Genomic DNA, 26548 nt, shown 5'->3' with positions numbered 1-26548 from the left:
GAACAGCAAGCGCGGAGGTTGGGTGGAGGGGGTTAGCTCTTGCTACAGAGGACGGTGAATGGGGGTTTCACGCTCCCAGGGTGTGCCGCCACCCCCAAAATGCAGACAAATGGAATCCTGTACCGTGTGGGCTTCCGTGACTTAGTATGTTTTCCCAGGGCTCAGGCGTGTGCAGTGGGTGTGACGTTCCTTTCTATGGCCGAGTAATAGTCCCCTGTAGGGACAGACCGCGTTCTATCCGTTCATCAGTTGTTGGAAGTTTGGGTGATTTCTTCCCACTCTCTGGCTACTGTGAGCCACGCTGCTGCAAATATTCACGCGCGGGTTTTCGTGTGGACGTATATTTTTAGTTCTTCGGGGTAAACACCTAGGAGCGGGATTTTCAGATGGTGACGCTGTGTAACCACTCGGGAACCTGCCCGACCGTCTCCCACGGCGGCTGCCCCGCCTTACGTTCCCGTCAGTGGTGTGTTGAGGGTGACACTTCCTCACATCCTCACCCACACTCGTGAGGGTCCCTGAGCAACTCTGACCCCCGCCGTCACACTCGTCCTCAGCGGTTGCCTGGCGATCTACAAACCAGGCACCTGGCGATAGCACCCACCAGCTCTCGGCTACACGAGAAGCAGCACATCCACAGGCTCCCGGGGGGTCAGGACGCCTTCAGGGGCAGGGCCCTCGCATTCTCTCCTGCCCGTGTTCATTTCAACCCCCCGCTCCCGCCGGAAGGACTGGTGATCTCAGGCCTCACTTCATTTACTTAATGGATGAGGAAGGAAATGATTTCTGAGGCCAAATGATTTCTGAGACCAGAGCAGTCCCCATGGACTCCGTTTCAACAATGCACTTAAACTTCCACTTGGGGATTCACTCATTAGGCTGGGAACCGTGACTGAAGACCTTTCAACGTATGATGTTCATAAAGGGAGTTTGAGAATGATGACTTTCAAAAAGGCATTTGAGCGGGAAGGATTGGGGTCATTTTGGGGTCCCCAGTGTGTGTGGAGCTTGTAAAAGCAGCTGGACGCGGGGCGCACTTTGTGCCACCCTGGTCTGGTCTCGGGGGCGGGTGAGCAGCAGAGATGTGTGGCAGTCTCCCTCACCCGGTGAGATGTGCAGCCCCGTGTTTGTGTCCAGGGCCGTCACTGGTGCTGTGTGGTCCCGGGCCAGTCGCTCAGCCCTGCTGGGCTACATTTGTCTCTCTGGCGCCTGGCTCCCGACGGAAATGCACGTTAAGATCAACAGGCAGTGGAGATTTTCTCTGGAGAAAGGTGGGAATGTGGATATTCCAAACTGCCGCTTTCCAGGTGGCTTCGCACATTGTTTTTTTCTGAATTGGAAGTGCTCACCCCAACTCATTCTCATCGAGTCAGATGTCTTCTAGGGCGTTTGTCCAGACCTCCATCATCGCCCTCAGGCGCCTTTCTCCCTCCAAGCACTTACTTGGGCTGTCACAGTACAGCTGTGAATTCAATTCTTTGATTGATGTCCCTGTGTCCGTGAGCCCGGGTAGACTGAGCCCGGGTAGACTGAGCCCAGGTGGACTGAGTGCAGGTAGATAGTGAGCCCAGGTAGGCTATGAGCCCAGCGAGGGCAGGCACCATGTCACCCCAGTTTTGCTTGTCAGTGTCACCCTAGCACGTGGCACAGAGCAAATGGGGGTCTTCGTTTGGGTTTATCGCAAGGCGACCCTGGGACGTGGGTCTGAGAGCAAGTAACTCCTAAGAAAGCGGTCCGAGGAGGGACCGAAAAGGGAAGTCACGTCGGGAAGAGGAAGAGGCCGAGTCGGGGTGGTCTCGGGCAGGGCTGTGCAGAGAGCCACTGCCCCCGATCCCACAGGGGACCCTGGAGCGCGAGCAGCTCCTGAGATTTGTCTCTAACGGAGGCGAGGGGACGGCACTTTACTCGTGTCAAGTCACCGGCTCAGGCCGGCCGGGCCGTGTCGACCCCCAGCACTGCCCGCTCTTTCACAGGGACACTGGGAGGGCCCGAGGTCATGGCCTCGGGAGGGTGGGGACCCGGGGAGAGCCTGCCCTGGGCTCAGGACACACCCAGGGTCCTGCCCACGTCCTCCTGGTCGTGCTTGGATGAATGGGGCTGCCACCTAGTTCCGAATTTGCGGTTTCTGGGGTGCTCTGACGCGGGAGAAGGTCTGCGATGGTCAGCGGACGTGGAGTTTCGGATTCCCACGGCCGGAGCGCTTTCAAATTCGTGATCCTTCACAATTTTTAATTTAGGGTCATTGCCAGGTTTGCGTGAGACTTTATGCTTTTATGGCTCTTTCACATCTGCGACTGTGAGTCGCAGTCCTGACGCACGTGTGGGTTATCTTCTGGCACCCCGGCCTCCTTCCTTCTGGACCCCAGAGTCCTGATGCTGTGAAGGGCGGGGTTGACACGCAGAGGCCAGGCCGGGAGGCGCACAGGGAGCCTGCTCGGCTTGGTGTTGACCTGCCGCGGCCGGAACAATCGCGCGCTTCGTTCTCCGGGACATCGGTTTCGTCAGCGCTGGGTCAGGCCACCGCTCGAGGTGCAGGTGCATGGAAAAATGGAGGGCTGTCTGCTCTTTGTTCTGCTGGAAACCACCGCTCTTTTTGGTGGGTTTTATGGCTCTGACTCTGGCTTTATGACACGACAGAGGGCTCCACTGGGTCAGGACATAGTGTCTGTTCAAATTGAGGTAAAATTACCTAAATTTAACATTTGAAATCCCGAAATTTAACATGTTGACTCCTTAAAGGGTATGGTGGTGTGGCCTGAAGTACATTCACATTGTGGCGCAACCCCTAATTCTAGAACTTTCTTGTCACCGAAACGGAAACTCTGCCCCTCAGCAGCCGCTCCCATCCTCCCACCCCTCCCCCATCCCCGGCCCAGCCCTGGCGACCACTAATCCACGTTTGTCCGCTCTGGCCTTTTCGTGTAAGTGGACAGACACGTCTTTGTGCCTGCTTCTCTCAGCATCACGTCCTGGGGGCTCATCCACCTCGTGGTGCGTGTCAGTGCGTCGTTCTTTTGGGCGTGTGATACGGCGCAGCCGTGTGGGAAATGGGTTGGCCCGTGAAACAGGGCACAGGGGCGCCTGGGTGGCTCAGTCGGGTAAGCATCTGACTTCAGCTCAGGTCAGGATCTCCCAGTTCATGGGTTCGAGCCCCGCATTGGTCTGCTCTGACAGTACGCAGCCTGCTTGGGATTCTGTCCCCCTCTCTGCCCCACAGGCACTCTTTCTTTCTCTCTCTTCCAAAATTAAAAAAAAAACCAAAAAACCACAAAACAAAACCTGGAACAGAAGACCAGAAATCCCCCTCCTAGGTGTATACCCCAAAAGCACTAGAAATAGGTCTTCAAGCGAGCACTGGTCCACGAGTATTCCCACAGTGCTGTGGTGGACCGACAAGCAAAATATACGAGATAGGCCTTTTCTTTAGTATTTATCGCATCAGGTGTTGTCACTTTGGTAGGAATCTTACTGCGTCCGGAGACAGTCCTCTCCTTGGCACAGGGCCACCAGCCTCACTCTGTGTCACAGCGCCCCTTCCACTCATCGGCTCCTTGCCTGATTCCTTCCGGAATGTCTCTCGGGAACCTGCTGGGGCCGAGCCTGCAAGGCCCGTCCCAGTGGGGAGAGTCTGAGAGAGAACGCGCCAGAGGAGCAGGGCCCACGGAGCCAAGGACAGGACGCGCTGGCACTGGGAACCCAGGGACAAGAAGAGGTGGCCTGCGGAGGAGGGAGGAGGGAGGAGGGAGGGATGGGCCCCTCCAGGAGCTGCCAAGTGTGGGGCTGCGGGGGTGGGAAGAGCCCCCGGCGGCCGGAGCTGCTGGTGAGGGAGAGGCCAGGGCTGGGGAACAAAGTGGGATTTTATTCTGATGCCCATGGAAGCCCCTGGAGCGGGTTAAGCAGGGTGAGGTAGGGGGAAGGAATCGTGGCATGACATGACCGGGGTCAGACGTTGCAGGCAACTGGGAGCCGCGAGGGGGGCCGGGCCCGGGTGCATGAGCAGAAGACAGTGCAGGTCAACGTCTTAGTTGTCCGTTCTGCTGTTGCCACCCATTTCCCCTAGACCTTGGGTCTGGGAGGGCAGGGCCGGGTCTCGGGCCCAGAGCGGTGCTCAGGAAGGAGCACTTGAGTGTGAGTCCGTCAGTCCGGTGTGCAGTGCGGTGGGGGGTGGACAGAGCTGGCTGCCGCGTGAGAGCGGCTCCCGGGGGCCCCGCAGCGGTGGAGAGCAGTGACTGGGGCCAGGGTTAGCCCTGCGGCCATCAGCTGGGGCTGGCCCTGCCTGGGGGACCGCCGGGGGCTGTCTCCCAGCAGCCAGAGACTCTGGGCAAGCTCCGAGCAGGCAGGTGTCACCGGCTCTTGCCTGTTCCCAGAAGGTGTGCGCTGTGCAGACTTGCTGGGTCGCTGAGCTGTCTCGGCCCCGCTGTCACTTCTGTGATGGCACCAGGGGAGCCGGGGCCGGGACAGGGCCTGTGGTGAAGCTAGGAGCCAGGGGAACAGCAAAGTGCAGGTGCTCAGGCAGGGCGGCCTTTGCTCTCAGGGGAGGGTCTCGGGGGCAGCGTCACATCAACCCCTGAGGGGCCAGAAGGAGGCGGCGTGGGGCAAGAAAGTGTGGCTAAAAAGCATCAAGTTCAGAAAGAGCTCAACTTAGTAAAGCCTGAGAAACGTCTGATTGTGTAGGATTATAAACTTCAGCTACGCCTGCACTAGGTCCCTGGGTAGGGACAGTTGGTTCTCAAATGCTTGCTGAGCCCTCACTGAACCCTCCTGAGCTCTGTGTTTGGGCCTGAGCAGGGGGCGGTTACATGGGACACACTTGGTCCCTGCTCTCTTGGTCACATAGCCAAGAAGGACATTCAGTTCACGGATAGGCAAATCAAGAGCTAATTCTAAATTATACTGAAGTCTATGGTGAAAAACCCATAACAGGTGGGTATGGAGGATGGGACCGTGAGGTACGCGTAGGAGTTCATCAGGGAAGAGTGTTGCCTCCAGAAGGATTGGCATGGGGGCAGCCCTGTGTCAGGAGAAATTGAGCGGGAAGCAGAAGGGAGATAGTGGAGGGAAGCAGGGGGCGTGGGTGGAGAACAGCTTAAAGAAGCAGTCACCTGGGGGTGCCTGGGTGGCTCAAAGGACTCTCAATTTCGGCTCAGGTCATGACCTCACGGTTTCATGAATTCAAGCCCCGCCTCGGGCTCTGTGCTGACTGCACGTGGAACCTGCTTGGGAGTCTCGCTCTCTGCCCCTCCCCCGCTCTCTTTCTCACTCTCTAAATAAATAAATAAATAAATAAATAAATAAAAGAAAGAAAGAAAGAAAGTAGAAGGATTGGGGTCACAGTTGGGGTCTTGTGTTTCACCAGAAAAGTCACAGTGACATTAAGCAGGAAAGTAATGCGAGGCCCTGCTGGGGGGGGGGTGGGGGGGGGAGCCGGGTCGGCTTAAGCGGATGCTGGGAAACCAGTCTGAGGCTAGAGTTGGAGGTGGGTAGTGACACTGGCTGGACCCTAGGGGTCAGCAGCGAGAGTGAAGGTAAGGGATCCTGAGCCAAAGCCATTCCTTCCCACCTTCTTTCTTCTCCCAGCGTCCAGTGGGACTTTTCCCGAAGACGTTTCCGAAGGGACCACCTAAGGCAGGAGTCAGCTCCCAGAGCACTTGTGCCTTCCACTGGTGTTTATAAATCAAGCTTGATTAAAGCGTATCCGTGCCTATTATTTAGGTATCATGGATGGCTCCCATGCAGTGGCCCGGTAGTTGCCACAGAGATCGTCTGGCCCTTTACAGAAAGCATTTGCCCACCCCTGACCTGAGCGAGATGAACATGGGACCCATTTTCTTTTCTTTTTTTTTTTTTTTTTTAATTTTTTTTAATGTTTATTTTTATTTTTGAGACAGAGAGAGAGACAGAGCGTGAGTGGGCAAGGGGCAGAGAGAGAGAGGGAGATACAGAATCCAAAGCAGGTTCCAGGCTCTGAGCTGTCAGCCCAGAGCCTGACGCGGGGCTCGAACTCACAAACTGTGAGATCATGACCTGAGCTGAAGTCAGGCGCTCAACTGACTGAACCACCCAGGCGCCCCATGTGGGACCCATTTTCAAGATGCAAATCTGTTGGCTCAGACTCTTCCCAGCCTTGACATGTGTGTAATTCCTCTCAGAAATGCTAAAAGCACGCGTATTTCTAAAAATTAACATTTGTCCATAAGCTCTGACTGGCATGTAAGAGCCTCATGTCACACTTTAGTGTGGAAAGTCTGGGCTGGGGCTTGGGCTTTGAAGGCAGTGGGGAATATTACTTATCTCCATTTATAGTGCGATGCTGACGTCTCTCGGTGCGCTGTTTTACGGTTTATCCTTTCTCTGAAATACGCGTTTTTCTCTCCTCTGTAGAAGAAGATCTTTAGGCGGCTGTCTCTAAAAGCAGCTTTTCGTCTTTGCAAAGCCCATGGGCTTCCTGCTAAGCAATTTCTGCAGGAGTTTGCCGAAGTGCAGACCAACCTACTAAACGCAATGCCAACACCACCGGTGTCCGAGACGCCAAAGGTGGCTTCCGGGTCCCCCCTTTCGCCGTCCCCAACTCCACGGTCCTCATGGTCTAATTCCTCGTTCCAAACCCCACTCAGCCTTTTCAGACCCACCTGATTTGCAGATTTGAGCTGATTTTCACTTGGAGAACCGGCCATATGTGTGGCAGACATCAGCGACCCTTGGCAGGATCACGGGGTTGATGCTAAACAGATGGTTTCTCTCGTCCCATGCGCTGGTTTTCCCACCAGACGTGCGAGGCAGAAAGAAACCACTTTAAGGAGGCCCTGGTTTCTGCACTGGCGTCGGGGCATAGATGGTACCCACTGTCCCGTCGTCGTTTTCTCCTCACCATTGCTGTGCGGGGGCCCCAGGCAGCTACATGGCTCAGAGCCGTGGGAAGTTTCAAAGCCCAGCTTCTGCAAAGGTCTTAGAGAATCCCGTTATCTTTGGAACACAGATATTAGGGATAAGACTTTTATATTCCAAAAATAAATTGTCGTGAACACTTCTTAGCAGGAATACATTAAAAAAAATTTTTTTAATGTTTCTTTTTGAGAGAGAAAGCGAGAGAGAGAGAGAGCAAGATCAGGGGAGGAGCAGAGAGAGAGGGAGACACAGAATCCGAAGCAGGTTCCAGGCTCCGAGGCATCGGCACAGAGCCCGACGCGGGGCTCCAACCCACGAACCGTGAGATCATGGCCTGAGCCGAAGTCGGACGCTCAACCGACCCCCCCCCCCCCCCCCGGGCGCCCCCTGCAGGATATATGTTTAAACTGCTTCATCTCATGTCTCCTGCTCGAAGTCTGTTGTTGCCCCAGCCTGTGTGCGGTTATGGTTATGGCTGTCTGGGCAACGAGGTGTAAATAGGGGTTGCCTGATCTGTCTGTTTAGGAAGAGCTGGTGAAACAGCCGTATGCGGTTGCTTACTGCAGGACTTCTCAGAGCCTTCACTGTGATCATTCGCGGCAGCCCTTCAGGGAGGGCTTTTAGTGTAGGCAGCGTTTTCCCATCGGTCTTTATCCGTAGAGCATCTCCCAAGCTAGGGTTCCATGGAACATGCTTTGGGAAACACTGGTGTCGCCCCAATGCGAGCTCTACATCCAAAAGCCCGGGCTCCTGTGCCAGCCCTGCCACTTACCAGCTGTGTGACTCCATACGTGGGTCCTGTCCCCTCAGCCTCCTCTTCCCAAATGGCAAATGGAGCTGGAAACGTAGCCCCTGCCTCCTGGGGTCGTTTGCTTGGAATGAACGTGCCAATGAATTTGGCGGCTGCCCTCGGCCTTCTAAACCGTGTTCTCCTACGACGAAGCGTCCGTTCGATCCGCAGGGTCCCGGGGCTCGTGTTCACTCCGACGCCTCGCCAGGGTCTCCTGTTGCCTTCCCTGTGTTTCTTGGGCGCCTCGGCTGACGGGCAGGGCCGAGAAAGCCTCCGTCTGTGTCAAGGGCTGCTCGTGGCGGCCGCCGGGGGAGGGGATGAGCCAGCATGAAGCCTGGAAGTTGCTTAGGGATTGTAATTATCTCCTGCCGTCCAGGGGCGCAGAGGTGACTCTGGGTCGCTGTTAATAACCAGTGACCTGCATTTGGATTCCACTTCAGTTTTTCTACCGCAGGATCAATGTGTCTCATTCATTCATTTATTCACTCAGTCCATCATTCATTTATCCCACACACCGGGTGCCGTGCTGGGCGCCCGAGGAGGAGTGGGAGCCTGCTCTTGGGGTCCTCGTGGCCTGGTGAGGCTGCGGTTATCTGCACGGGGGCTGTAAGGGACCACAGGTTCTGATGGACAGGCTCGCAGAGCAGCAGGAAAATCCCGCAGAGGTCCTGGGAATAGAGCCATCGGCCCTTAGAAGTTCTTCTCCCCTTTTAAGTAAATTCACCCTTCTTCTTGCATCCCCGCCCTCTCCCTCCCCACCCCAGCAACCTGTCCCCGCCTCCACGCCCGGCCACGGTTACGTGGAGTGGACTCACGTAGGTGTTCGGCTCTGGGCCCTGGTTCTGTCCGTATTGATCGGTGCTCCCCAGATATCCTGCTCTAAGGTCGTCACTCAAGAATTTTCCAGGAATGGGGAAAGTCAAACCACAGTCCTTGTACATCTGGGAGACTTAAAATCCATTTTGAAAATCTGGGTTTGGAGGTTCAGACGCGTCCTGGTGGTGGTTCAATCAAAACACCGAGAACTTCCTTCGTAGACAGCTGTCGGGGCACATCGTTCGTGGCCTGGCCGCAAGCCGTGGGTCTTTCAATGCTAAGTGCCACGGTTTTGCTCCACGCTGCTTTGATGCTTAGGTCTGCTCCAGCCCTGGCTTTCGCCCCTCATCCCCGACAGTGCCGTCTTCACCCGCTCCGTGTGATGTAGCGAGGGGGTTAGGATGAGGGCTTTTGGAGCCGACATCCTGACTTGTAAGCATCCTGTCACCTTAGCTGTGTGACCTGGGAAAGTTATCTCACACCTTTGTGCCTCCGGCTTCCTCCTTGTCACATGGGGGATGAAAAGACTGACCTGCCTGCTGAGGTCTTTTTTTTTTTTTTTTTTTTTTTAAGTTTATTTATTTATTTGGAGAGAGAGAAACAGAATGAGAGAGCACATGAGCGGGGGAGGGCAGAGAGGGAGGGAGAGAGAATCCTGAGCAGACTCCCCACTGTCAGCACAGAGCCCAGCATGGGACTCAAACTCACAAACTCAAGATCATGACCTGAGCTGAAATCAAGACTCAGACACTCAACCAGCTGAGCCACCCAAGCGCCTCCGCCTTCTAGGGTCTTGATGGGAACGAAAGGAGCTGATTCGTGTTCGGTGCTCAGGACGGGGCTTGTCGCACAACGCAGCAAGTGCTCCGTAGATGTGCTGTTGCTGGAACAGACCTGGGTGTTCCTGATCCTTCCCTGTGCACCAATGCCCCAGGTGGAGGGCTTTCCCGGCTCTGATGAGGGCTCTCACTCAGCAACATCTCTGGATCCCTCCCTCCTTTCTGTGCCGGCCTGCGACCCTCATGCTGCCTGTCCCCTCTCAGAGAGCCTCCCTGCCTGCAGCCTGGCTCCCTGCAGCCGTCATCCACACGGCACTCGGTGAGACCCCTTCACAGCGCTGGTCCTCTGTGCCTCCCCTGGCCTCCCCATTCCGGAAACCCCGAGCTCCAGGATGAAGGCTCTCAGATTCGAGTGCACAGACCCACGCTGGCAAATTGGTAACACCAAGGACGACACAGTTTTATTCATTTATGTGTATTTTTAAATGTTTATTTTTGAGAGAGAGAGCAAGCAGGGGAGGGGCGGGGGGGGGGGGGACAGAGGACCTGAAGCGGGTTCCACACTGTCAGCCCAGAGCCTGACGCAGGGCTGGAACCCACCAACCGTGAGATCATGACCTGAGCCGAAGTCGGACGCTCAACCGACTGGGCCACCCAGGCGCCCCCGCGTCATTTCTTATTCACTTATCAATATACTTTTAATTAAAAGAGTCCTCTCTTACCGTGAGGTTCTTTTCTGCCTATTATTTATGGTCAGTGGTGGTGATAATACGTGACAGTCTCGTGCAGGTGTGTGCGTGCGTGTGTTGGTCGTTAATCGGCAGTGTAGGAAGTTGGCATCTCTGAGCACGTCAGTCTCCCACGTGGAAGTTTCACGGGGCTTCTGGACCTCCGAGATGAGGACGCCAGACCTTGCTTTTCTGCCTCATCTCCCATCGCCCAAATACCACATCCTGTCGTGCTTTGATGGATTCGCACCCTTTATTCAGCTCCTCAACCTCCAAGGCCGGAATCAAGTACCACCCGCCCCCCAGCAGCCTTCTCAGAGCCCGCCTCCCTCCATGCAGAGCAGCTCTGGCCCCGGGCGGGCCTCAGCTGATGCCTGCTGCCTGAGTTTGGGAATGAATGAATGCATGAAGCAAGCAGAGAGCGGTCTTCCGATTTTGGCTGATAGAGAGGGCGTCTGTCTGTCTTCCCTGCGAGGCCAGCCACTCAGCTTGTGGGGGTCATCAGCGAGCGGGGGTCCCCTCCGTGGTGTGTTTTGGGGAGAGGCCACGTGCTAGAAGAGGGAGACAGGTCAGTCGATGGAAGATGGGGAAGCAGAAATGCCCGGCGTCACTAAGGAGTGGACTCCGGAGTCCGATGGACGGGGGTCGGATCCAGGCCCCAGAGTCACAGGCCAAGCAGGTGTTTATTTGAGTACCTCCCGTGTGCCAGGCACCAGTAAAGATGCCAGGGGCCCACGGTGAACGAGACAGCCACAGCTCCTGTTCTCACGGACAGGACTTCGTTTGTCCAGGTGAGAAAGACAGATGGCAATTGTAAACAGTACGTCCCGGGAGGATGTCCGAGAGCTATCGGAGCGAGGGTGGAGGGGATATCGTGAAGGAAGGGGCTGGCCCAGGGCCAGGCATGAAAATGAGCCCGTAAGCTCAGTGAGCTCAGTCATGGTGGCCTTCCCGGCCTTGTCCTAGAGCGGTGCCTCAATGTAGGTCTGTGGGATCCATCGGTGGGGGAGGGAGGCAGGGTTGGGGACCAGGAGAGGGCTGGAGTGTGGGGGGCGGACCTGTCTCGTGTCAGCAGGCCGGGCCACCTGCCCCATCCGTCATTTGGGAACCCGGGGAGGCCTCCCGCCTGCCCTGTGGCTGCCAGTTTTACTTCCTCACGCAGATGTGGGGAAACATGTTTCATTAATTAACTGCTAATGCTTCACAGGTGGCAGAGGTGGCCCGGGAACAGCCCCGCTGTGTCATTCGGAGGCTGGAGGGATGTGCTAATGTGTCTGCACCCCCGGGAATGCCCCCGGTGGGGGAAGGGGGCTCCCCAGCAGCCCGAGAGAGACACTGGGTGAACTCACGGGCTGGAGGTAGAGGGAGGAGGGCAGGGGCGCCAACCGCCCTCCCCCCCCCCCCCCCCCCCCCCCCCGCCCCGGGACACACACATGCGGGAACACAGCCACTCCTGTGTACACACGTGTCCCCGTGCACACCCACCCTTGGTGTGCCCAGGAGGACACACACCCGCCTCTTGCTCACACAGACCCCCGGGCGCACAGTCGGAGAGAGTCGTGCCCTCTCTGTCCTCGAGGTGCTTGTGATCCCTTCGCTGGAGGGTACAGCGTCTGTTCTGACGTTTCTGTCCTTGCGCCTGGTCCTGGGCTGAGCCCCGCAGGGGGAGAGGTGGAGGAGGGAGGGGGTGCTGGGGGTGCAGCCCTCAGCCTTCTGGAGCCTGCTGCCCTGGGCTTTTGCTCCCCGATGACAGCAGGTCCCTGAGGCGTTGCTCAGACGAACGTGTCTGTCCTGGTCGAGCGAGGCGGATATTTGCTAAATGGACAAATCAGATCTTTTTTTTTTAATATGAAATTTATTGTCAAATTGGCTTCCATACGACTCCCAGTGCTCATCGCAACAGGTGCCCTCCTTGATGCCCAGCACCCACCCTCCCCCCCCCCCCACCCCCCATCAGCCCTCAGTTTATTCTGTTTTTAATGAGATGAAGATCCCTCAATGGCTCCCTGCTGAATTTCGAGTCAAGTTCGAGCCCTTGGGGCCCCTGCCCTTTCTGTGCTCCAGGCTGTGCGTGAGGACCCTGTGTGTCAGAGGGGCGTTGGGAACCCCGGTACCTGCTCCAGCCACTGGGGGCAGAGGTGGGGGGGGGCAGGGAGTCCAGGGACTCACGTGATGATGGTGGGGAGGAAGAGGTGGGTGGGGAGGAAGGCGATGGCGAGGAGGGAGACTCTGCCCCTCGGCCCACCTTCCATGGGTTCAAGCAAGCCACGTGGCCGAGCCCCGGGCAGGGATTTGGGAAGTCCCGTGCCCTCGGTTCCCCAGCGAGGCCAGGGCAGGCGTGAGGGTGCAGGGAGGGGTGGTGCCAGCATGCCCTGCCCTGTTAGTGAGTGACAGAGCCAGGACGTGAACCCCAGATGCCTGGTTGTAGCACCTGCTTTCTTAACAACTGCACCCTACTGCCTCCCATAGCATGCTGCGTGCCGTGAATGTCGCCGCGCAGGGATGACGACTGTGAATAGGGGGCGGAGATGAGTGGGTGGCCACCAGGAGCAGCTCTGGGGAGCTACACAGACGTGGTGCTCAATCTGCACTTTGTGCTACAGGAGAAGGGGAAGGGCAGGGAGCGTGCAGAACGGCGATGTGATCAGTTGTATTTGTAAGGGCGGGGATCGCGGGGAGACTGGCTGGAAGGCCTTGTGGGGCATGCGGGGGAGCCGCCGGCGGCTGGTGGCCTGGACCAGGGTCACGGGTTCTACTTTGTGCTGCTCTGTTTTTGCTTTGGCTGCTAGGAAACTCGGAGCCATGTGTGTGCCCTCCTCTGGATTTCCGCACTCATCGTGTGGGGCATGTGTGTTTCTGTGACCCCACCTTTTGTGGAGTGGTGACAATGGTCCATTGTCCCTCTGCACATCTCTGGGGATCTTCATTTTCACACCAGCCCAAGGCCTGGGGAGACCTGGCCAGTTCTCTTCCGCAGGACAGCGGCTCTCCTTGTGCCGTGTGGCTCTGACCCACACGCTTGAACCTGGCGCCCATAGGCAGGAGGGGATGGTAACACACAGTAAGCTGCCTCTGGGAGGAGAAGGGCCTGTCTGCATCCCGTGGCTGGAGCACGGTGCTGGGGAGATGGTGGTGGGGGATCCGCGACAGGTGCCCTGGGGCTTCCTTGGCTCCCCCCCCCCCACCAGGCCCCTGCTGGGTGCCGGGTACTGGGGACAAGCTCGAGCAGGCTCGTCTCTCAACAAGACACCCCCAAGCTTGTTCTTCCACCCGGGTTGCTTTGTAGACCACCGGGGACAGTCTCCGGTATGTAGTTAATACTCAATTAATAATAGCCAGAGACAGCGGCCACGCAACCTGGGTGGCTGGGACAGTCCTGCTTTGTGCCTTCTGTTGGTGTCTTACCCATTTGTGTCCTGCTCCGGGAGATAAATTCACACAGTCACCGTAGAGGCAGCTTCCAGATACGAGAGGGGTCCGGGCTCAGGCCCCGCAAGGTCATGCCCGGCCTCCAGCGTTTTCTCGCTCTGTGGGTCCACAAGATGACTCACTGCTCTGAGCCTCAGTGTGCTCATCTGTAAAATGGATATGATAGGAGTCCTGTATCTCATAGATTTACTGTGAGGGTAAAGTTAGTTGGTACCTGGCCAGGAACAAGCAGTGACTTTTACTCCAGGATAATTCTTTTGTTCCTCATATAATAGAAATTACTGTGAAAATTTCTACCAGAAGACAGCCATGCTGGCATGGTCTTAGACACCAGAGTGTCTATACGGTCTTAAAACGTAGTTAATATCATTCTACATGGATTGTAACATACTTTCGATCAACTGTGTGTTATATATGTTTACCTAAGTTTCCAGCCTCTGGGGCCACCCTGCATTTTCCTTTGAATGCTGGATGTCAGGGACGATCATTATCTTTATTTTACACGTGTGGAAACTGAGGCTCGGAGGGGCTGGGTGCCGTGAGCCCTGTCTGGCTGCTCCTAGCCCAGGCGGTTCGTCTCTGGGGCGTCCATCACCTGGGGCGCCGGGCCAGGTCTGGCCCCTCTGGTGGCCTCCCACTGAGGACCCTCCCGATACCGCCTCACTCCAGCCCTGCTCATCCAGCATATTTGGGCCCCTCTGGGGCTTCTTGTCTCTTTATAAACTCAGGCTCCCAGCCCCTGCTTGTGCATCGCAGTGAATTAACCCACTGGCTGTGGGACTAAATGTGTTCTGGGTGGCACGTGTGTGTGCGTGTGTGTGCACGTGGGGTGTCCTGGCCGGGGTCCGGGCACCGGTGCCGGCAGCCATGCTGGGTGGGGAGCACTGGCTGGTCTGTGAACCCCCACCCGAGTGACACTGAGAGATTAAAACTCAGCACACCCAAGACCTCGTCACTGCCCTGTCCCAGGAGGGGTTTGGGGCATCTTGAGCTTTTCCCCCATCCTCCCGGGTGCCGGCCCGAGCTCTGGTCTGAGCCGTGCCTGTGGGACAGGGTTCCGGGCGGGCAGTGGAGACAGCAGCCGTCTGGCTCATGTGACTCTGCACTTTGACCGTCTTGTCCGCTGCAATGTTTTCCGTTCTCACCGATCTTTTTCCTTAAACAATGAACACATCGTGAACTACAGAGCGGCCTGTGGAGAAGCATGTGTCTTTCTCTTCCCGGGCCCCACAGTAGCAAGTGCCCCTGTTGCTCGAGGGCCCCACGGACGTTTTCTCTGCACGTGCCAGCATGCTAGGGGCGCGGGCCAGCCCCGGGCTTTGGAGAATCACCGGTGGCCCCGTGGGTGAGGGGAGCCACGCGGGATTGGTGATCACCCGGCCCCTCCTTGGTGTGCTCCCCTTGCAGATGAGATGGACCCAGTCCCCCCAGCGCGCTCCGAGTATCTGGTCTCAGGGACCCGAACCCCCCCTGTGAGGAGGAACAGCAAACTGGCCACCCTGGGCAGGATCTTCAAGCCCTGGAAATGGAGGAAGAAGAAAAACGAAAAACTGAAGCAGACCACATCCGGTGAGCATGGGGGACAGGGAGCCGGTGCCACTGTCCCTGAGCTTCTCGATGCTGATGTTGTCTTCCCCTCCCCCACGGGGGGCGGGCTCCCACAGCAGGGGCTGCTCCGCCTTTGGGTCCCTTCCTTCCTCTGGCACAGGCCCCACCCACCCGGCTGGGGGCGGGGCCAGCACCGGGCACACCTGCAGCCCACTGCCCGCCCAGACCCACGGGGCACAGAGGTGGATGGGACCTTGTTCGTGCGCACCTGGGGGTCCCTGCGGGGCAGGGAGGCCAGCTGGTGACGGCAGTCCTTGCCGACCACACTGCAGTAGCACGCGCCCAGCCCCCACACCCGGACCCGCACTTTGGGGGCCTGCCGTCCCTAGAGCCCCCCAGGTGATTCAGAGGGCCGGGGCCCGCATCTTGGCCCCAATTCCCGCAGGCTCCTCCTCTTGCTGGAAGCCAGGGCCGCCGGCTCCAGGGCTCCTAAGCTCTTCCCGAGGAGGGTGCCCACAGGCAGTGCCCCCCCAACGCCCTCCCACCACCGGATCCGGAAGCCCCCTTCCGTCACTCACCTGCGGCCCCATCCTTACACCCTGCCGGTCCCAGCTCTGTGGGAAGTTGGGTCGCGGCGGGTTGGACCGTTGCCCCTGCCCCCTCGAAATCCACGCCAGGAGCTACGGCCACGAGACAACCACGCGGACACATGTGGTGACAGCAAATACAACAGGCCGTGATAGCGAGCAGTGACCAACCAGACACTCAGAGCACCCCCGTCACCCACGTTACCGTGACCCCGCCCATCTCAGGGAGGGCAGGCCGGTCCCGCGGCCAAGGTCTGGTTCCCGGGTGAGAGGGTGTCCTTGGTGAAGGGGAGGGGGGCCGGTGCCGTGAGAAGCAAACCCCACGGGCCTCGCCGCTGAGCTGTGCACCTGTTAGCTACGGCTGGAAACAATTAGTGAGGGAGCCGCGCATGTGGAATTAGTCTAGGCCTTGGGGACCAGCCTGGTAAGTGCCCGTCTCGGGCTGCTGTCTCTGACGGTCCCCAGGGCCCCTGTCTCCTTCCCAGCCCTGAAGCCGTGCGGCGTGCAGACAGGGCTACCCCAACAGGTCTTTCCCTCACACCTGTTGCACGTTTTACAAATTATTTTTAACCCCCTGAGAAGCTGATCGACCCGTTCTCCTTGTCCACAAGGGCAGCACATCAGTGTTACTGCAGGAATCTCAAACACCTCCTGTGTGCCAGGGACAGAGTAGACGGGGGACCCAGGCCCTGCGCACTTAGGGCTCTCTGCCCAGCGGGGAGTGGGGCGACAGACCAGTGAGCATGCGTGCAAGCATGCGAGACGTCACGGCTCCGGTGGGGCCCCAGGGGAGCTGAGCAGGTGCCGGGGAGGAGTGCGGAGGGGTGGGGTGGGTGGGCAGATCTGAGAAGGCTCGGGTGAGGAGGCACCGTTGAACTGAGATGTGATTGGCCCCTTGAGAAAAGCAGGGCAAAGCGTTGCAGCAGAGGGAACAGTTCACGCAAAGGCATGGAGTTGGGGAAGGCACCAGGGCCCAGAGCAGGGTGGCCTCCGTGACCTGGGGAGCCCCTGATGCTCTCTGGGCCGTGGGATTGGAGGGTTGAGCCGTGCAGGCCCCCTTGGCACTGTGCTGCCACTGAGTGGCCTGGAGGTTCGTCAGGATGCTGCGGGGTCCCTGTAGATGCATGGAAGGTCTCCAGGTTAACACCTGCAGGGTCCCCACCTGGAGGCCCTTTATCAGGCATCTGGCCATCTCAGGAGGACTGCATTTCGTTTACTTATTCCAGACCATTCTTCCCCCCGAAGTGTGGGATGTTAGTTATTTCAGCTTTTCAAAAACGCCATTTCACAAGCACTATTGGTTAGCGTGAGAGGAAGGTGATTTCAAGACACTAACGAAGCCGGCAGTGGTCTGGGCGGGGCGGGAGGGGCAGCGTCGTGGGGACGGCTCCCAGAGGCTGCAGTTTGGGAAGTGGCCCCGAGCTGGAACCTGCTGTGGGGGGCTGGCTCAGTGATAGGGGTGGCCCCCTGAGACGGGACAGCAGACCCTCGCAGCTGCCTCTTTGGGGTGTTGGGAGGGCTCAGGAGTCAGAGCAGACGATGTCCTGTGTGTGAGCCGGGCCCCCGTGAGCGCGACCCGAGCTGGCTGGATGATCGCGCAGCTCTTTGGACCTCCACCCCCGTTCTGCGCACCCCTGTCTGTGAGGCTGGACAGCAGCCCCTCTACTCACACCTCCCAAAGTCAGAGTTCAGTGTCTCAGTTTCGTGCATACTTCTGGCCCCCCCGGACATTGGATTGGAAATTGGACTGAAAAAGGAAATTATACTCCCTTTGCCGGAAAACGTCTTCCTGCTGGTATGTTTGGCTTTTCCCTGTCCGTCTTCAGCTGTCGGTGTGAGCGCCCTGAGGGAGGCCGGCCCGGACATTCCAGCACAGCCTGGGCTTCCCAGACCTCTACCTCCCAGTCCCTCTGGTTCTGGGTCATTCCACGGCCCCAGGTGTAGATGCTTCTCATCCAGCTTCCCCAGCGCTGCCGCCAGGCGGAGGCCATGCCTGTCTGGCTCCCCCATGCCTTTACAACGTAGGTGCTCAGTTAATGCTTTATTAGTTCTAAGCATTTGAGCAGCTCTGTTATCCCTGCCGGCTGGCTCCCACTCGAGCCCTGGAGGGAGGGGGGCTGAATTGTTTCTGCTTCCCAGGGACACCCCAGCGCGTGCTCAGTAGATATTTTTGGCTAAGTAACTTCCTCGTCCTTACCTGTTTGTCCTCTGCTGCCAGTCTTTAAGCTCCGAGGGGAGAGGCCGGCTCCGGTCTGTGCTCCCCGCTGCAGCTCTCACCGGGCAGAGCGCTGGCACACACGGGTGACCCATAGGCCCTCTGGGATCAGGCTTAGTAGCCAGAAATTTGCATCTTTCAAAGAAGGGGGTCCAAGGAATTGCATGGGGTCATATTTGGAAATTGAGTTCTAACTGTAGGCAGATAGTTTCCTGGACGGATGAAGGAGACCGGCAAGCAGAGTGAGCCCCCAGCCTCACGAGTAGGGGTGAGTGGGAGCTGGCACCCTGGCTGGGCCCCCGCCCCTGTCCTCCCTCCCTGTCTGGCAACTTCTCTGAAAGCTTTAAAACCCCGGGGTTTTCTCGGAGGAACTTCTGGGAAGCCAGTGGTCACAAAAGACCATGTTCTGACCGGAGCTCTAGAGCCACCAGGGTGTCTGGAAACATAACAGGACCCACAGAAAAGCGCCCCCGGGTCTTGGGGGTGGAGGGAGGGTGTGGTCCTGGGCCGGTAAGTTGGGGAGCCTTTGGCGGAGGGTAGGCATGTGCAGGAGTCAGCGTAAGGAAGCGTTAGCCGGGGCGTTGCTTTGCAGATGAATCACAGAAATCATTGCCTTGAACAGTGCACTCAGTGTGCTCCCCTCCGCCGTGCGTACGTGCAACGCTCATCAGGCTGCGTAGTAAGAAAGCTTGGAAGTCCCCAACGGCGCTCCCCGCCCGGTGGCCCCCAGCCCCGTGGTCTTGCCCGTGACTCACCGGCCTATTTGTATGTTGTGCAGCACTGGAGAAGAAGATGGCCGGCAGGCAAGGTCGGGAGGAGCTCATCAAGAAGGGTCTGCTGGAGATGATGGAGCGGGGTAAGTGGGGCCGCCACGGTGGCAGGTGCTGGGCCAGGGCGCCCGGCAAAGGTCAAGGGCGGAATGGTGATCCGGGAAGCCGGGTATCGGGATACAGGGGCTGGACCCGAAGGAGGCCATTCACCGTCGGGTCCCTCCGTGAGGTTACGGGGCCACCTCTGCAAGCGGCCCGGAGCTAACGCCTTTGGGGCCACATCCGGCGGCTTCCTGCCCTAGCTGGGCCCGGGCCGGGCCGCTGCTGGGTCCTGGTTCCCCACGAAGTGGCAGGATTGGCTTTTGGTTTTTTCCTGTTGACGTCATTGTTCCTGATGCGGGCAAGTTGTTTTTACTCGCACGGCCGTCTAGTACCCTTGCTGGTCCTTGTGACGTGTGGACGGCTTTCTGGGTGCTGAGCGTCCTCACCCTCACCCCTTCACAGCACCCTCAGCCCCCCGGGAGCGCTCGGATGCTGCTCACACTGTGCCCTGGAGGCCTCGCCACGGTGATGTCTGCGTGGCCACCTCTGCGTCTTTGAGAAATACCACCTGTTGTGGCTCGCGGGTCATTCGTAACGTTCGTGGCCTCCCCGCCTCGTCCTGCTCTCTGGGTGATGACGAGGCACGGGACTCAGGGCCCGACGCACACCTTTTGTGGGTCCTCCTCCTCTGGGACTCTGGTGTCCCCCCCCACCTCACCGCCGCTGGGAGCTCTCTCTGGAGCCGGACCAAGCTCTTGCCTCCTGACTGAAGGGTCCTGGCCTCCCGGAGCCAGTTCCCAGAGGGTGTGAGGGCATGTGGCGCCCCTACCCGCTTCCTGTCCTAGATCTCACTAGGGTGTTTGTCGTTTGGCCCAGGAATCAGGGCCAGGAAGGGACCTTGCGAAGTCAGGGCATCTGGATGTATACCAGGCTCTGCCCCCGTCCTGCCTGTCTGCTCTCAAACCCCCTGTGGTCTTTGTCCTCATGTCTCTTCTTCAGCTTCAAAGAGTGAAGTATTTTTGGTTTTAATTTTATTTATTTATTTTGGGAGAGAGAGAGGGAGAGAGAGAATCCCAAGCAGGCTCTGTGCTGTCAGCTCAGAGCCCAATGCGGGGCTCGGTCCGACAAACCGAGAAATCATGACCTGAGCTGAGATCAAGAGTCGGACGCTGAACCGACCGAGCCACCCAGGTGCCCAAAGAGTGAAGTATTTTGATGACGCCGTCTTCCTGGGAAACCAACGTAGCAGATGGCTCACGACTGATGATCTAACTTGCGTGTAAGAGGAGAGCTCGGTACCCAGTCCTTCAGGGTTCAGATGCTGAACGTTCCGACTCTCGGGTTTGGGGGGATGTCATTGCTGATAGGAACCTGGACTGTGTTAGTCTGGATGGGACAAAACAGCTCCAAATCCTGCATTTTGAGCATGTTTCCAGCCAACCTTCCTTTGGATCTTGGGGAAGGGGGATGGGAAATGAAAACGGACTTGAGGCCTGTGTATCATCTATCATAGAAAATACTATCGCTGGTGCATGAAAAGTAAGTGGATGGATTTGATTGCTGTCAGGAAAACAGAGGGGTGGGTGCAGAACCGAAGGGGAGTCTTCCAGAAGAGCAGTCTGCCTTTCCTCAGCTCTGAACCTTTGTTAAACGGTTTTGTCTGGTGACTGATGGGCCATATGGAGCAGGCGGCGTCTGGCTTTGGCCCCCAGAGTGTCATCTGCCACCCCCCCCCCCCCCCCCCCCTTTAGATCACACTTTGTCTCGCCGAGTGATTATGAACCGGGAACCAGGTGGGTCCGACACACGGTCTCCTTCCTCAGGGGTTGAAACCGTGCTCATTAAGTGATGCCACAGGAGATGGTCCCACAGATGCAGGATCACCACGGAGGGGGGTAGGGGTGAGCACCCGGAGAACAAGACCCCGGGACCCGACCTGGGCAGGGGGCCACGGGGTCATGTCTGCGGGGGATCCCAGGGCCCCGGGAGAGCAGGCTGGGTCTCAGAGCGAGCTGCGCTGTGCGTTAGCTTCGCCAGGCGCACTCTTGGATTAAATGCCCTGGGGGCGGGACCCACGCACCTGGACTTCACGGTACCTCCCCAGCTGCCTCCGGCTTTGGTGCCACCAAGGCTGAGAAACAGAGCGGGGAAGTGGGGCGTATCTTCCTGGAGGGCCCGCGGTGGAAGGGAGAAGGTGGGTGAGGGGCAAGCAGGTAGGAAGCGTGGAGGGGGCCCTGGGTCTGACAGAGCCTTGTATCTTCCCTGCACCCCCTCAACAAAATGAGACCCCCCTCCCCGGAAGCTACCAGGTGACAAAGTCACTTCCAAGTGGCCGCAGCAGCCCAGGGCAGCACAGGGGCACGGGCCGAGCGGGTCTGCGGTGAGCCTGCCCAGCGTGTCGCTGAGGGGGGCATGCTAGGGAAGCAGGGTGCCTCTGGGAGGCGGCCTGGGGCCAGGGGGAGGAGGGGGACGTGCTCTTGTCGTGCTCTTTCCTCCATGTGCTCCAGCTCCTGAGGCTGCAGGGACAGCAGGATCTAGGACGGTGCTTGGCATCAGGCTCCTGGGGCACCTCCTGCCCCACACTGGGGTTCGTGCCAAGCACTTGCTTAGAAAATGCCTTTTCCCACTGGGGGCGGGGTCAAGTCCTTTTGAGGCCGTGTGTGCCCCGGATTTGTCCTGGTATTGGGATGGCCGGCTGGGTGCTGGGAATCCTTGGTGGGGGTGCCGAGTGCCCCCTTCCGGCTCTGGGCTTGGAACTGAGCCTCCTCCCCTCCACTGGCCTCCGCGTAGCCTCGGTGTGGGGGTGAGCCCCCCCTCCGGGGTTTGGAGGAAGGACTCCGTGGCCACCACCTGCTGCCAGCGAGGCTGCTTGTCTGCAGCCGGAGCACCTCCCTGTGGCCAAGCGGTACCCAGGGCTTCATGCCCAGCGGGCGCCTGGGTGGTGGGTGTGGGTGACAGTGACCCAGAGAGGCCGCCACGGGCTCGGGTCACAGACCCTGCAGAGCTGCCCCAGACCTCACCCGTGCCTTTCTTTGGCCAGGACGAAGCCGCACACGCGCACGGTCTCCGTGTGTGTCACCTGGGGGTTTGCCCACTCCTAGAGCAGTCAGCAGCCTGATGATGTGAGCTGGTCCCCGGGAGGGGACTGCAGGGAAGAGCCCTGGGGTCCCCGGGAGATGAGCCCGTGTCCCTCCTGGGTGTGTGGTTTTATGAGGCAGTCTGACCCCCCACCCCCCTTGTTCCTGCAAGTCTGCTGATGTGCCGGGTGTGGGTGGGGAGGGGGCAGGTGACCCTTCCCGCACTGTCTTCCCTGCTTTGGCCAGGCTCCGCCGACTCCTGGGTGGCTGGCGAGGGCCAGCAGCGTCCCAGCCCCTCCCCCGCGTCCTAGCCTACGGGACAGGAGCCTGCACATTTCCCCCCAGCGACTTTGCTCCGCCCACTCGGCATTTGCTTCGGTAACTGGAGGAATCTCCCGTTCCAGCACCGGGTGTAAAAAAGATACTTGTGTTCGGTGACCCGAGAGACGCGTGGTTTCCTTCCTTGGGGAGCGGGGGTTGGGCGGCGACGAGTCAAGTGCGTCTGGCTGCTACGTGGCGGGAAGGCCGGGCGCGGTGCGTGTGTGTGTGGCACGTTCCTGTCGCGTGGCTGCTCTGTGTGACACCGGTGGTCCACCGTGTGCCCCTCCACAGCCCCCGGGGGGAGGACGGACATCCGATGGAGAGCAGGCTGGGAGGGAGGGCTGGCTGAACGGCGAGGCACAGGGGACAATCCACCCACATCTCCTCGCCCCCCCCCCCAACGGCGTTTCTAGGCAACGGCCCTGCCAGCAGGGCTATTTTAGGAACTGCCAACTTTTCATTGAACGTGATTATGAACCGGGGCTCTGAGCGCAGCCCAGAAAGGTCCTACAAGTGCGCTGAGCGGGGACGCAGGGGAGGGCCCCTAAGTCCGCGTGTTTGGGGAGGACGAAGCCTTGGCTGAGCTGGCCACGGGCTGCAGGCCTCTGGGCCCCACACGTGCGAGTTCTGGTCACGTGATTGTCGTTGGTGATGATTAGGGGAGGGTCGTGGGTTCAAACAGCGGTCGTCCCTGGCCGCCAGCGGCCTGTCCTTCCGAAGGAGGGGTGTGCCTCTGTAAGCGGCGGGCGGCAGCCTCCCCTCGCGGAGGTGTGGGGTCCGGCCGAGACGGTGCTGTGTCCCCGGCAGGCAGGCCCCTCGGTGCCAGCTGTGCTCTGCACCCTGCCACCGAGGACCAAGTAAGCTGGCGGCAGAGACCGTCACGACTGCATGTCGAGTCCGCGTAAACCAGCCCTGAGCGGCGTCCGGGAAAGTGTAGTTTTGAGCTTTGTGACGTTCAGCTATGCCCACTGGGTCTGCGCCCTTGGCTGGCATCTGGGTCTTTGCCTGCACCAGGGCGGGTTGGCAGACCATCGCTGCAAGTCTGCAGCAGGTCTGGCCCGGGAGCAGGTTTTGCAAGGCCCTCGGGCTGGGCACGGTTTTTAAACTTAAAGGGTTTTGTGAAAATTAAAAAAGAACGCAGTACCTGCCGTGTGGCCCACAAAGTCTAAAATACCAGCCGTCTCCTTTTTTGGAAGAGGCTGCCGGCCCCTCGTCCAGGACCTTTGGTCAGCTGACCTGGCTGCATAGACGAGCCCTTCCCAGCCCCAAATCTCCAGACTTCCGGCTGGCCGGCCTCTCTGCCCTTCCCTGGGGAGAGGGCTGTGCAGCCGGGGGGCAGCAGCTGCGACTCCCGTCCCTTTGGGGTCCCACGCCGGGCACCAGGCCCAAGTCCGGGTGCGGCGAGGATCCTGCCGAGGGAGCCTGTCGCCCTCACGTGGGCGCGCGGGCTCAGCCCAGGGGCCGGGCCCTCAGGCTTCCTCGTCAGGCCTCATCAACGGCAGTAACGATAATTGCAGGCACATGGCGCGTGCCTGCTCTTGGCCAGGTGCGTGGCGTAGCGGAACTGATTTAATTCCCGCGTGGAGGCCGTGAAGCAAGTTACCCCCGTCTCGGAGGCCGGGAAGCGGATGCCCAGAGGTGTCTGCCGTGGGATGGGAGGCATGGGTAGGGTGACCTTCTACTTCTTGTCCAACTTTGGGGGTGAAAGGGACGTTGTTGGAGGACACGAGGGCAGCAGGTAGGGAGTGAGACTGGCGGAGGCGGAAGGGGCCTGACTCTGAGACTGACCCCCGCACCCCCGCCACGGGGGTGGGAGGCAGCTCTCCCGAGCCAGGCTGACCTCCCCGCCGTGCCGTCTCCCCACGGAGGGACGTGTGTGGGTCACACTGCTGCTCTGTGACCTCCCTGAACTGGCCGTGACACCTGAGGGGGCCGTGCAGGTGGCCCGCGCATGGGTCGGTGCTCTGTGTCTCAGAAGGGGTGATGGTTATCAGCTGGCTGTGTCCCAGCCTGGACCCGCCCTCTGGTGGCCGTGCGACTGGGCCGGTTACGCACCTGGGCACAAAGCCCCTCATTTTCAAAGGCCACACCCTCCAAGTTCCAGCAGCCGAGCCCCCAAGCAACGGGAGACACCGGATCCTTGTTTCAGCCCCACTGGGAACCTGGGGTCATTTTTTGAAACAATATTTTTAAGTTTATTTATTTATTTTGAGAGGGAGAGGGAGCATGCGTGGGAGAGCGGCAGACAGAGGGAGAGAGAGAATCCCAAGCAAGCTCAGCACTGTCAGCATGGAGCCCGGCGTGGGGCTTGAACCCATGAACTACCACATCATGACCTGAGCCAAAACCAAGAGTCGGACGCTTAACGGACTGAGCCACTCAGGCACCGTGAGCCTGGGGTTATTTTTTTCTGAGAAGGCCACCTGTCTAGACCGAGGGACTCCCCGCTCTCTGCCCCTAGTCCTGGGCTTGCGGTGCCTGGGAGTGTGAGCCCCCTGCCGGCAAGGACTGACTTGTTGATCCCCGCCTCCCTGGGTGGGCCCAGTCCCAGGCTCACAGTGGGGGACTGAGAGGGTTTGCGTACCAGGGACCTGATTGTGGAATGGTGGGTGCAAACGTGGATTGGTTACCGGTAGCCGTGACAATGTCCTGTGGCAGACGCCTGCAGCACCTCAGGGCATACGGCAGCCAGGGTCTGTTGTCCCGTCTGGGTTGGCCTCTGCTTCCAGGACAGGAGCAGCTCAGGTTTGCACCGTCTGCCTCTCGCCCCGGCCCACTGGCCCTGCGTGTCCCAGCAGCGAGGGCAGTGGTGGCTTGACTGCAGGAGCCTGCGAGCACTTTTAAAGGCACAGCTGCATCCAGCCTGCGGATGCGCTGTTGGTCGAGCGAGCCGCAGGGCGGAGGCCAGCGCGGGAGTGGGGGGCACGCACCACGGAGGTGGGTGGAGGCTTTCCTAGGCTCCCATAGGCAGGTGGTGCACAGAGGCCCCGGGGACGGCGGGGGAGGGGGGGGGGGGGAGGCAGTGCTGGGACCCCTTAAGAAGACCGGATGTGGAGGGGGACTCCGGGGGGCGGCGTGGGGAAGAACTGAAGGGGCACCACAGCAGGGCCTGGGATGGCACGTCTCCCAGGAAGGCACCCTGCGTGAGCGCAAGCGTGTCGGAAGGGAGGCACGGGCTCCGCTGACCGCCGCGTTTCCTTACAGATGCTGAGAGCAAAGTGTGCAATCCTGACGGGGGCCCCCGAGCGGCACAGAGCGAACCGTCCACCCCCAAGCAGGAGATGCTGACTTCAGAAGAAGCCCAGCCAGGAAGCCCTTTGGCCACCGGGGCAGACCAGCCTTCCCTGGACACACCACTGCCCTCGGACTCCCATTCTGACGACGCAGGTACGGCTGTAACCGTGCGGGGCTGAGCCGCTGCCGGGATGGCCGCCGGCTGGGTGGCAGCTGAGGTCCCTGGCCACGGCCTGGGCAATAGCTCTGGTAGAATCCTGTCCTCGGAGGCACAGCCATGCTCTGGGCTCCGAGCCCTGCCATACTCTGCCGTGTGCAGTTTAAACTCTGCCGGGGCATTTTTCTCTGGCTCTTCCCGGGACAGTCTCTTGCCACTGGGAACGTCTGAGCAGGAAAATCCTCTCCAGGGGAGCGAGCCGGTGTCCGTAGGGGCATCCTCGTTGACCCCAAGACAGGAGGGCGGGATGGGGTAGAGGGACCTTCCGAGTGGCCCAAATCCTCAGCAGGTGGCTGTGTCCTCCACAGAGCATGACCTCGGTGCCCGGCGCACAGCGCCCGGAGCCGTGTGGTGCATGTGGGGCGTCGGATGCCGTGTTCCTCGCGCAGGGCTGTCCTCGCCACCTCGCCGCAGGGCGTGCTGCTTGTGTTGCTTGAAACCTCTTTTCCCAGCTCTCTTAAGCGGGAAGAAGGTAGTGTGCACCCTTCTGAGCCTCCGTGGGGACGGCGGGGGCCGTGGCCGTGGTGGTTTTCACTGACTGGACCAGACAGGGGCCAGCTGATGGCGAGGTGGGGAGGAAGGGAAGGCAGAGAGGAGGCAAAACACGAGCCCCCCGAAGGAGCCCGTGGTGCTTTGAAGCACCCGCCCCTCTTCTTCTGACCCATTAGCTTTTTTACAGAAATACTCGGGGGGACCTCACCGTCAAGCTGGGAACTTCTCCCCTCGTAAAATTACAAGCTATAAGTACGCCAGGCACAGGGTGGGGGTTGGAAGTTGAACCGTCTGCACAAGCGTGGCAGGTTGGAAATCCAGGCCGTGAGGACAGGCCTGCTGGGGCTTCTGTGGCTTTGGAGCCAGGTGGGCATCTTTTCTCTGCTGCCTTCTTCTGCCAAACAAGGCTCACACCGACGCTTTCCACCGGCCGCCCCGGCCGGCACTAGTGGGCACCTGCTGAGAGCCGTGCCCCGCCCTCCCTGGGGGTGGCTGTGCCTCCCCAGTCTTACCCCAGCTTGAAGATGTGATAGGAGTTTGCGGTCTGAAGGGCTGTGACCCTTGGGACAGTCCTGGCCTCTCCTGCAGAGACCCTCTCAGCATATGCCCGTGCCCCGG

General features: G+C 59.3%; 1 protein-coding gene across 1 annotated transcript in view; it reads left to right on the top strand.

The window, feature by feature from the left end:
* The first annotated feature begins 14838 nt into the window (after positions 1 to 14838).
* Positions 14839 to 26548, top strand: part of PHACTR3 (phosphatase and actin regulator 3) — a 100844-nt gene continuing 89134 nt past the window's right edge. The window contains exons 1-3 of the mRNA XM_049650527.1: positions 14839 to 14996; positions 18556 to 18633; positions 25192 to 25374. Of these exons, the coding sequence (XP_049506484.1) occupies positions 14840 to 14996; positions 18556 to 18633; positions 25192 to 25374 (418 nt within the window). The 5' untranslated portion in view covers position 14839. The remainder of the gene's footprint in view (positions 14997 to 18555; positions 18634 to 25191; positions 25375 to 26548) is intronic.

Source organism: Panthera uncia (assembly GCF_023721935.1).
Source record: "Panthera uncia isolate 11264 chromosome A3 unlocalized genomic scaffold, Puncia_PCG_1.0 HiC_scaffold_11, whole genome shotgun sequence".
Taxonomy (NCBI): Eukaryota; Metazoa; Chordata; class Mammalia; order Carnivora; family Felidae; genus Panthera; species Panthera uncia.
The sequence above is the reverse complement of the archived record's forward strand: the minus strand, read 5'-3'. Positions and strand labels throughout refer to the sequence as shown.